The sequence below is a fragment of the Lipotes vexillifer genome, unplaced genomic scaffold (assembly GCF_000442215.2).
Source record: "Lipotes vexillifer unplaced genomic scaffold, Lipotes_vexillifer_v1.1 scaffold213, whole genome shotgun sequence".
NCBI lineage: Eukaryota > Metazoa > Chordata > Mammalia > Artiodactyla > Lipotidae > Lipotes > Lipotes vexillifer.
The window spans coordinates 6,346,884-6,358,356 of NW_006780610.1; the positions used below are offsets into that span (position 1 = coordinate 6,346,884).

Sequence of the window (11,473 nt, forward strand, 5' to 3'; positions counted from 1 at the left end):
GCAGTTCTTCCGGCTGTGTCAGCAAAGCATGGTGAGTGCCCATTGGCACAGAGCCCATCAGGTGTGTGTACCTGGTAGGGGACTGGAGTGTGTGTATGCCTGGAAGTGAGACCAGGTGTTTGTCTTGTCTTGTCTCCCTACCTCCCAGTCCCCTCCCCACTCTCCCAGGTTGAGCTTCCTGACATTGAGGGTGGGTCGGGCTTTCTCTGGTCCAAGCTGGGGCTCAGACCCTGCCGACTGACTGCCTCCACTCTGTCTCCCTCCACTGCAGGACCCCACTGCGTTCCCCGTGCCCACCTTCCAGGACCTGGCGGGTTTCTGGGACCTCTTGCAGCTCTCTATCGAGGATGTTACCCTCAAGTTCCTGGAGCTACAGCAACTCAAGGCCAACAGCTGGAAACTCCTGGAGCCTAAGGTGGGGGGAGGTCCCTTCAAGCCAAGAGTCCAGACCCTGGAAAATGCCCTTCCCCAGAGAGTGGGGGCGGGGCGGGGGCGAGGAAGGCAGGAGAAGAGACCCTGGGCAGCAAAGGTAGTCCTGGACAGGTGATGGTGACCCTCTTCGACCCCGCTCTTGGTCACTGCCCTCTGCTTGGTCCCACTGCTCATCACTGCCTGAGCTGCAAGAACCCTTTGGTGGCTGCAGCCACCTCGGACCAGCTGTCGTTTGAGGGAGCCAAACTAGAGCTTCCAGAAGGGCAGACTGCCCTCAGCTTGGACCTCGGCACAGGGGGGGCCTTCAAGGTCCCCTCAGCCCTCATCTTACTGGACCTTGTCAGTGATGGGTCCCAGCAGCCTGGAACGTGAGCTCTCATTGCCTCGCCTGGGTCAGGGGAACTGCACTCCTCTGGACCAGGAGGGAAAGGCTCCACTCCCCGGGAGGGAGCGAACGCTCTGATGCGAGTTGTGGAAAACGGCTCCACCAGGGGGCGCTCGAGTCCATCTCGTTAAAAAAAATGAAAAATGTGGGTTTCGCCTTGGCCGAATGAGCACCCCTGGGGCTTCGGGGGCCGTCACACGCTCTCAAGAGCCGCTCTCACGAGTCAGAGGCGCGCGCTGTTAACCGTTCCGGGCCGTGGGGGCGCCGGTTGGGAAGTCGGGTGGGACTCGCCCCCAAACTAAGTGCCGCCCCCTCTGCCGGCAGGAGGAGAAGAAGGTCCCTCCGCCGATACCAAAGAAGCCCTTGCGGGGCCGGGGCGTGCCGGTGAAGGAGCGCTCCCTGGACTCGGTGGACCGGCAGCGGCAGGAAGCGCGCAAGCGGCTCCTGGCGGCCAAGCGCGCCGCCTCCTTCCGCCACAGCTCGGCCACCGAGAGCGCCGACAGCATCGAGATCTACATCCCCGAGGCCCAGACCAGGCTGTGACCGGCCCGGCCCGCCCAGCCTGGGCCCGGGCCCGCGGTTTTCTACCCGTACTGTACACCCAGCGTCGAGGTCACTGTGAACGCGGGCCGCCCCGTGCGCCCGCCCCGCCGGCACCGCACGCCCCGGCCCCTCCTGCCCGTCACGGTCTCGTGGGTTTTTTACCTTCCCGACCCCACGCGAAGGCGCCCGGGCTGGGCTGGGGGCCGTGCCTCTCCGCCCTGCGCTCCCACCGGGACCCCCCCACCTTCCAGGTCCGACGCTTCGTCCCCACCTCCTCCCCACGGGCACCATCTCTGCCATTACTTACCCCACGGGCCAGGCCGGGCCGGGTCCCCCATCTGGGCTCTGCGTCCCCCCCACCCCGCGGGGCTGGGCTTCGTGGGGAATCAAGCTTCGTGGCTTTTTATGAAGAATCCCGAACCCCGCCTAGGAGCCCGCCCCACCCTCCCAGGGGCTCTACCCTCAGCCCTCAGCCCACCGGGCCCAGGGACCACAGTGGCTGGACCAACCCAGGACCAGGGCGCCTGGGCCTCTCCCCTTTCCCAGCTGCTGGGGAGGGGAGATGGGGGCTTCCCCTCACCACACCTGTGGCTGTTCCCACATCCCCTTGAGTATCCCAGGAAAAATAAAACGGCAGAACTGCACTCGAGCCAGCTGCTCTCTCCAGAAGAAGCCACCTCTGCCTGAGCGGGGGACAGGGGGTGGAGGGAGGAGAGGCCGGAGCCCAGGCTTTTGGCCTGGGGAGAGTGGGGTTGTCTGGGCCAGCTGGGGGAAAGGGGATTCGGCCCCCTGGGTGGCGACAGAGGACCCGAGCCCTCCTGCAGGGGCCCGGGTGGGTTGAAGGGGCGCAGCTGGGGTGAAGAGGACTGTCTTCCAATTCCTCCTAGTTTAGTCCGGTTCCCTTTCTGCCTTCCAGTTCCCCAGGGTTCCCCCAGAGAGGGAAGCCCAGAGCCCAATGCCTGGCACACAGCGTGTGCTCCATAAACAGGAGGGCTGCTGTTCTTCGATATGGGCAAATATTGGTTTCCTTTTCCCTAGGGGGCCAGTGTTCTTTCCGCTCCAGAAAACTGTTCAATTCTGTGCTGTCATGTTTTCTGATGCCTCCTGTGCATGGCTACATTGATGGGGAACAAAAGAGAGAACAGAACTTTCCTGGGAAGCTCAGTGGCATCCCAAACCTAGTAGTGATGGCTAATATTTGTTGGATACTTGCTGAAGGTCAGGCAAGATGCGAGTGCTTTACCTGAACGTAGCTCCTCCTTACAACAGATGAGAAAGCTGAAGCCCAGGAGAGGTCAGGTGCCCTGGCCAAAGTCACAGGCAGGCCTAAGAGTGGTGGACCCAAATCTGTCTAATGTAAATCCTGAGCGTTTAGCTCTACAGCCTTTTGAGCCCAGAAAGAGTTGAATGGCAGCTCCTACCCACAAAGCCCTCTCTCCAGTCTTTGCGTTGGTGTGGCACTCTGAGGCAGGACGAAGAACCCTCCAAAAGCGTTGGCTGCTCTTCTGGGCCACACTGGACTAGCCAGTTCTCATTCATGTATTCAGCAAATATTTATCAAGAACCACTGTTGGCCCTGTCCAGCACCTGAAGATAGCTCCGAACAAGTTAGTTTCTGCTCTTGTGGTGCTAACAGCCATATGGGAAAAACAGACAAGTAAGTAAGCAGTTACCTTATAAGGGTGAGTGCTGGAAAGATGACTAGGTATTAGCCACTGAAGGAGGGCGAGGGCTGGGAAGAATGTTCAAGATCAGAGAACAGCTGTGCAGAGGCTTGGAGGAGAAAGAGGTATTGCGAGTGCAGAGGCTTGATCATGCTGGGCTTTTGGGTCAATTTGAGGAAGGTGGGCCTGGGTCCTGAGGGCCACGGGGAGCCACAGAAGGGTTTTGAACAAGACAGTGGCATGAACAGATATTTTACACGCTGGTCTGGAAGACCACCTGAAAAGCAAGAGGTCATATTCCCACACACACTCATTTGAGACCACTGGGAGGTGAAGAGGGCTCCCGTGCGACCCGAATTCCCAAAAGTGAATCAGCCTGGAGCTGATCCCAAACAGATTCCTGGGCCCTGTGCAAGACTTAGTGAATAGAGTCTTTGCTCTCAGATGAGTTTTTTTGGCTTATTTATTTTGGCTGCATTGGGTTTTCGATGCTGCGTGCAGGCTCTCTCTAGTTGCGTTGAGCGGGGGCTACTCTTCCCTGTGGTGCACAGGCTTCTCATTGCGGTGGCTTCTCTTGTTGCAGAGCACATGCTCTAGGCACACGGGCTCAGTAGGTGTGGCTCGCGGGCTCTAGAGCGCAGGCTTAGTAGTTGTGGCACATGGGCTTAGTTGCTCCACGGCATGTGGGATCTTCCCGGACCAGGGCTCGAACCCGTGTCCCCTGCATTGGCAGGCAGATTCTTGACCACTGCCCCATTTTGATGGCAGCCAGGTTTGGGAATACTGAAACTGGATGACTCAAAGTTTCAACTAGAAATGTTCATATGTCTATTTCCCCCAGATTTGCCAAGTGGGGCACTGGCTGAGTGACTTTATCATCCTGAGGTTCAGTTTTCTCACCTCGAAAATGGGGACCTGGGAGAGGTTTGAACTAGACAATACTCAGAGCAATCCTACGAAGCAGGTATTGTTATCACCCCCATTTTACAGGTGAGAAAACCGAGGCTTGGAGAGGTTCATCAACTTAGCCCAAATCACGAAGCCAGGAAGTAGCTGAGTCCAAGTTTAACCTCTACATTATATAGCTTTTTATGGGTCTCTGTGTTTTCCCAGAAACTGGGCCAGGCTTGCCGGGACCATGAGGTATATGAGAATGGACACGGAGAGATGGGTAGCATCCGAGACTGTGTGGGCATCCTGCTACAGACGTGATGTCTAAATTCTCTCCGTGTGGGGCTGATGTAGGGGGCGTGTGGGGAGTCTCCTTAGGGTATTGTGGCCCAGGTAGTTGTGCTGGGCTCCATGGACATGTGAAGGATTAGATCCAGTCCCTGTGCCTGAGTTGCTCCCATCTGGCCATAGCAAGGTACATAAACACAAAGTTGTGGTACAAAGGCAGGCCTGCTCTCCCAGAGGGGCTGAAGAGACCAGAGGAGGGAACCTCTAGCAGCCGGCGAGTCTAGGAAAACTTTCTGCAAGAGGAGCCTTTTGAACTGGGTCTTGCAGGATGAATTAGAGTTTTGTAGTCAGGGATGAGGAGGGAAGACATTCATTTCAGACAAAAGGACCAGCTTAGGCAAAGGCATGGAATGTTATGTGTGTGTGGGATAATGGGAAGAGCAGAGACTGGAGAGAGGTGACAGGCTAGGACGGGTAGAGGGGAAGTAAAGGAGATGTGGCTGGAAGGGAGCCATGGGTTTAAGCTGGAGAGTCCATGGTTTTATTTAAGTGTTTGAAAGACTCTTTGGCCAACAGAATAGAAATGGACTGGAGGAGGCAATGGAAGGCAGAGAGACCACTGAAGGGAGTTGCCAAGGTGGTCTAGGTAAGAGATGATGATGAATTTGAGAGACATTCAGGAGGCATAGGTGCTATAAACTGGATCTGGGGAATAATGCAGAGATGAAGAGGCCTTGAAGATGTCACTCAGGTTTTTGGCTTGGTGAGTAAGTAATGCCATAAATGGACATAGGACATTACAGAAGGAGGAGTAAATTTGAGGAATACTAAACATACTGGTGATCAATTACCAAGCACTTAGAAGGTGCCATATACTGTAAATGCTAAGCATTTTATACACATTAGGTGATTTAGTACAGAACAACCGAAGGGAGGTGGGTACTATTATTGTCTTTTTTAAAACAATGAGTGTAAACAACTTCTCTGAGATTAGCAGGCGGCAGGGTCAGGATTTGAACCCACAACTCTCTGATTCCTAAATCTGTGCCCTGCAGCCCCACTCAGTTCTGCCTGACAGAACTGCTAGCCACTACTTGAGACTTAGCTCAAGGGCAGGTTCCTCTGGGGAGCCTTCCCTGATTCTTCCTGGGGCTCCTCCTCTGTGCTACTTGTGCACGCTCCCGTTATCACATTTCTCACACTCTCTCGACGTTTTGTAGACCCCTCTGCTTCCCTATTAGTTAGACAACTCTTGGGGGAAAACATGGTCCCAGTCATCTTTGCATCCCCAATGCCTAGCACATGTTAATTGGCTGACTGAATGCTAGTTATCGTGGGCAATTCTGTTCCCTTGTCCTCCCTCAGTGAACATGTTCTGCTAATAATGGTTTCGTACACATTTCTTTATTCTTTATCTGTTCCTTTTTCTCCACCTCCATTGTCAGAGCTTAGCATTGAGATCTTTGAGATCATAAAGGAAGGGAATCTACCCTGATAATGCAATCTAGGAGGCTTCCTACCAAGGTGTCCCTTGAGCTTGAAAAACAAGACAGAGCTACTTTGGCAAAGAAAGGTGGGAAGGGCACTCCAGGTAGATGAAAAAGCGTAAATCAAGGCACAGAGGTGTGAAACAGTTTGGTCTGCATGGGGGAATAGGAGGGGTTTGGTATGTGTTACTAAAGGTAAATAAGTACGCCTGCCTGAGACTAGTGGAACGAAGGTGGAAAGACAGGGCTAGGTGGGGGTATTATGGAGCTTAAGCTTTGGTGTTTTTCTTTTTTCTATATGTGTTAAAGTAGACATCTGTACAGGGCGCAGTGGGGACACAGAGGAGGCAGTGAATATTTGCACCTAAGGGGTCAAGTAAGACAGGTTTTACTATATTTCAATTATTTGTATACTAACAATAGTACCATTTATTTCCCTGCTTGTTATGTGCCAGCACAGCACTTTGCATACATTGTCTCAACTCTCACAACATCCTGTGAAATGGGTGTTATTACCTCTATGCATAAGAAGGAAAGGAGGCTCAGGCAGTTTTGACAAAATTCCCAGGGTCACGCTGCTAGAAAGCTAGCCCAGACCGGAAGAGTTAAGAGTTCTAGATTTTACTTTGCTGAGACCTTCTTGAGGTCAAGGATCATGTTTTTTATTTTTCTGTGCCCAGACCAAGGTCTTAGAAGAAGGCTAATAAACATCAGTTGAATACATGAATGCGTAACCTTCCACTTTCTCCACGCGAAAGCCCGTGGTGATGTCACTGGGAAACCTCCTGTCCTGGAGGGGGCGCTGTAGCCCTCTCAGCTCAGCGCGACCCGTTGCGGAGCCCTAGCTTCCTCAGGCCTTTGGCTCTGGAGCTCAGCCAATCCCTGCGCTCCGAGGGAGCCGGCGCTGGCGGGCGGGGTCCGGAGCGAGGTCCCGCGGGCCGCTGGGAGTGGCGGCTTCGGTGCTCCCAGAGCGCGGTTGGATCGCGGGCGGAGTGCTGGGGCCGGACGGCGGGGTGTGAGCTGCGGCGCGGGTGAGCACTCGTCCCGGCAGGCAGTTCCTACCCCCGAGCGGCTGCTGGGCCGCCCGTAGCTGTGGCGACGGCTGGTGGCCTTGACCTCTGAGTTAGGGGAAGGGAGATGGCGAGCATCCGCTGCGGCCCTGGCCAGGCTAGACTGCTTCCTCTCTTCCCCGGGCTCGGCGTGGGAGTCTGAGCGCCCTGCAGACATTCTGCAGCCCGGGCTTCTCGGCGTTAGGCACGTGGGTGAGGACAGACCAGACGAGGCCATGAGCGTGGTGGGATAGGGGCAGGGGACCGGGAACCCAGAGGAGGGAGAAGGGCAGACCCTTGGACCCTGACCACCTTGCGCTCTCATCCCCGGACCGGGCTCAGTAACGGTCAGAATGAATCCTTCCACCCAGTCAGGTCTCCTCTGCCCTTGTTAGCAGTTCTCAAATCTCGGACTGCGGCTTCGCGTCTCCTTGGGCCTCTGAGGTCCCCGGCACAAGGGCAGGTTTCCCGGCAACCTTTACCGTTTGACCTTCACCGGACGCTCAGGCTCCTTCAGTGCGGGTCTGGAAATATTTGCCACTTTTGCCTCTTTCGTTTTGACACCCTGGAGATGACTTGTTAGAGTATCTAGCTTCTTGTAATCAGCAGAGGCACCTGCTTTGTTCCTGCCGACTTTCGAGGGCGGGTGGTTAGATGACTGCGGTGGTTTTACACAAGTGAGTTGCTTGAGCTCTCATTCATTCACCAGACTTTTTGAGCACTTAATGCCGGGCGTGGTGGGAGGGGTGGGGGATGAATAGGGCACAGTGGGGACGCACAAACATGGGCCTTGCCCTCTCGGAGGGTAAAGTGCTTTGAGAAAGGCAGACAAATGGGGTAGGCCATCCCAATGTGTGACACAGAGAAAGTGGTCATAAATGTTGAATAAATGAAAGGATTAAGTTATTTGGGAATGATTAGAATGTGAACCCGACCACAGAGGGAGACGTCGGGCTGCATGTGAGAGGCAATATTAGTTGTGGACTCGTGCTTCATATATTTGAAGACAGATTGGAAATCTGAGTGGAGAGTTGCTGTTTAGGAAAAGTGTTTACTTATGGAGAACTTGCTTACAGGTAGGAAAGAAAATGAAACATTAGGTTTGAGATTCTTCAAAGGTGCCTCTTTTAACAACTCCCAAATCTTGTAATTTCACAAATCTCTGAGTGTAATCTTAGAGTTTGCAAAAAGGGAAGCTCTTCTAGGTAGTGAAATGCCAAGCTGATGGGAAGAAATTGCAGTAAGTTCTCCTCAAGTCCAGGGTTTGCACAGAAACCATACACCTATTTGCAGTGTGTTCTTTCCAGTAGAAGGAGCATAGGTGTTGAAGTTGGAGAGTCCTGGGTTCAAGTCAATGTCTCTATCACTTCTGGTGATCTTGGGCAAGTTAAGCTTATGTCCCTGAGCCTTTGTGGCCTTCAACAAAAATCTGGGCTAATAATTCCTACCTCATAGAGGTGTTGTGAAGATCGGATGATGACTAGTGTGTTAATTGTCCAGCATAGTGCCTGGTGCTAAGACAGGGACTCAGAGGGCAGTCTTGGAGCTGCTGCAGTTTTTTCCTTGGTGATGGTCCATTATAGTCTTGGGTCCACAAAATGCTGGGGTTCTTCCGGAGAGAATTGGAACCAGAGGGAGGGGGGAGAGAGTCATCTTAACTTTGGTGAGGTTCAGACCAGAGATAGCTAGACTGGAGAAATACCTGCAGGGGCACAAAAGGAATGATCTTTCAGTTGAGACTTCTGGGCACGTTACTTAACCCTCTGGTCATGCCAGCTACATCAAGAGAGTGGACATGCGGATTAAAGGAGATAGTATATATAAAGAGCTTAGCCCAAGGTCTGGCATGTAATGAGAGCTCAATAAATGGAGCTATCACTATTATGATAGTTGTGAATAGTCTTTGATAATTGTTAATAATGATATGATCATTTGAGACTAAATGGCTGAGAGTGACCCAATTTGTGTGTTTTTACATTATCCCGGTGTTGCCTTACTTAATTTCTGGAAGCCCTGGGGTCATTCCACTTCTTTGTTTTTCCACTTCTTGTACAGTAGTTTTTTAACATAGAATTTTCAAGTTCTAGTGTGTCCAGAGTATGTATAATGGGCTGGTGATATTTTTAGGAGCTTATTATGCAAATGTGAGGATATGGCTTTGGTTGAAGAGAGTGTATTTTGAAAGGGGTTTGGCAAGCAGATTTGTGAGGAAGAGGTTTGTCTTGTTAGAAAAGTCAAGTTTAGAATAGGAAAAAACCATTTATCTAAAATCCAGAGTGGTTGGGTAATGGTTTGGGGTTTTGGCTGCCTAAATACGTTGCTTATTCTCTGTGTGGGGCCGAGGAGCTACTTCTCATTAACCTGGAGACAGGAGACTCACAGGGCTGAGCGTGGCGGGGAAAGGATGGCCGGCTCTGCTGATGGAGGAATATTGTAGAGCAGAGAAAGGCTCTTACCCGCTCTTAGAATGTTGGCAAGTTGTGCAGGGAGGGCCTGGGGTCAACGGTAGGATTGAAGCTTTATTAGGTAAGGCTCAGAGGTCCTCTCGTGGGGAACGCTGCCATACGTGGTTGCATAATTGTCAAAGAGTGTAGTACGTAAAAGAGGTTCTTTCCCCCTTCCCTAACAATTGACTCTTCTGAAGTTTCCTGGATTGTTTCAGAGACCCAGCTGTTGCATAAAGCAAGGTGCCCTCTTGCATTGCTCTGCATGGGCATGGGGTGGGTGCTCAGTAGATTGTGCCAGGCTGCCTGGTGAGTGGCGAGCCCTGGTGGGTTGTCCGTGTTTGGTGGGAAGGGGTGCTGCTTCTCCCTAATGCGGCCTCCTGCTCTTCTGCAGATGTCATGTGGCCTGTGCTTTGGACCGCGGTGCGTACCTATGCTCCCTATGTCACCTTTCCCGTGGCCTTCGTGGTTGGGGCTGTGGGCTACCACCTGGAATGGTTCATCCGGGGGAAGGATCTCCAGCCTGTGGAGGAGGAGAAGAGCATCTCGGAGCGCCGGGAGGACCGCAAGCTGGATGAGCTGCTAGGCAAGGACCACACCCAGGTCGTGAGCCTTAAGGACAAGCTGGAATTTGCCCCTAAAGCTGTCCTGAACAGAAACCGCCCGGAGAAGAATTAATGGAGGACACAGGGCCCTATGGGTCCTTCTGGGGGCCAGGACTGGTCCTGCCACCATGTCGACCCAGCAACCAGAGCCCACATCTGATTTGCTTTATTGCTTCTTCTGGCCCCTCCCGCCCCACACAGCCACACACATACTGGCTGCTCTGCTCTGGCCAGGCAGACACACTAGTAGCTGAGGGGCCAGTGAAGAGGAAGGCCCGTGAGGGTTCTGGCCCGAAGGCTGCCTCTGCTGGATGGTGGCCACAGCTGCTCAGGCTTCCGCGCTGCTAGGTGCACCACTGGGAGGAGGGTGATGAAGTGAACATTGGCCGCCAGTCCCTGTGGGGAGGCAGTTTGGCCTCAGGTGGGAGTGGCTGGGATTGGGGTGATGCCTTTAGGAGGGGTACCTACATGCCTAGTTCTAGTTTGCACTGGGAAGAGTTCAGAAATCTCCCTGGCTCCCTTAACTAGCTTGCTCTGTCCTTTGTGCGCATTCTCCCTGAGATCCTGTCCTGTCAGCTCGGGAAGGGGATTTCCCCTGGGAAGGAAAGCAGTTTTCTGTTCTTGGGAGCCCAGGCTGTTCACCTTGGCGCAGGTGAATTTGCTTGAAAACAGTCACCGTCTTTCACCCCCCACCCCGTCACTGTGTAGTGCAAAACTTGATTAAAGTGGCGTCTGAGAACCATTTTGATCTAATCCTGTCTTCCAGGTGGTGCTGGGGTCTCCTAGGAGCTATGCAAAGCAGGCATCTCCGGGTAGGATAAAATTGGCCTTTAACTAAGGACTTTGGGGCCCCGGAAGCTTTGTTTTACTAGCGTGGCTGCATTGGATCCTGGAGGCGGTGAGTCCTGGAGGCGCAGGTTCCCAAGGGCCTTTTTATCATGATGACATGAGGCTTATATACTTTCAAAGTCTACATTAAGAGTAGACCAGGGAGCTTAACAATTGCTATCAAATTTTCCAACTTGACACACACACATGCACACATACTTTTCCCTATAAAAGTAGTATATGTACGTTAAATTTGGTAGGGGTTTAAAAAAAGGTTACCCACACTCTGAGGGCTCTGGTACAGATAAAATATTAACATTTTGGTATCTTTCACTAATTCTTGGACTAGTTTTTTTAGATACTACTGTACATTTAATTTTATATTCTTTTTTTACATAGTGTTTTCATACCGTAATCACTTTCCTGTCTTATCACATGGTCCTCATAACCCTAATTGTTTTCATTAGCTGTATAATTGCCCATCAGGTGGGAATATAGCATAGTTTGTTTTTAACAGTTTCCCTGTTGCTGGACATTTGGGTTGTTTCTGGTCGTTCACCAGGAGAAATACTGCAAAGAGTATCTTATATAAGGATTTTCCTGCATTTTTGGACTAAATGGTAGGAACAGTAAATGTCATTTTGGAGATTAATCCTTTGTCAGTTGCTTCATTTGCAAATATTTTCTCCCATTCTGAGGGTCGTCTTTTTGTCTTGTTTATGGTTTCCTTTGCAAAAGCTTTTGAGTTTCATTAGGTCCCACTTGTTTATTTTTGTTGTTATTTCCATTTCTCTAGGAGGTGGGTCAAAAAGGATCTTGCTGTGATTTATGTCATAGAGTGTTCTGCCTATGTTTTC

General features: G+C 52.1%; 2 protein-coding genes across 2 annotated transcripts in view; both read left to right on the forward strand.

The window, feature by feature from the left end:
• The window catches only part of DLGAP3 (DLG associated protein 3), a 36,703-nt gene extending 35,343 nt beyond the window's left edge, over window positions 1–1,360 (forward strand). Inside the window, exons 8-10 of the mRNA XM_007453848.1 lie at window positions 1–3; window positions 272–415; window positions 1,142–1,360. The exon at window positions 1–3 is cut by the window's left edge and continues 89 nt beyond it. Coding sequence (XP_007453910.1) covers window positions 1–3; window positions 272–415; window positions 1,142–1,360 — 366 coding nt within the window. The remainder of the gene's footprint in view (window positions 4–271; window positions 416–1,141) is intronic.
• Window positions 1,361–9,577: 8,217 nt separating this feature from the next.
• On the forward strand, window positions 9,578–10,530 carry SMIM12 (small integral membrane protein 12). The gene has a single exon (XM_007453849.1). The coding sequence runs from the start codon at window positions 9,583–9,585 to the stop codon at window positions 9,859–9,861; it is 279 nt and encodes a 92-aa protein (XP_007453911.1). The 5' UTR covers window positions 9,578–9,582; the 3' UTR covers window positions 9,862–10,530.
• Window positions 10,531–11,473: the final 943 nt, after the last annotated feature.

What these genes read in the sequence shown, in the direction of transcription:
- SMIM12 (XM_007453849.1), top strand. Translation starts at nt 9,583, where the DNA reads ATGTGGCCTGTGCTTTGGACCGCGGTGCGTACCTATGCTCCCTATGTC.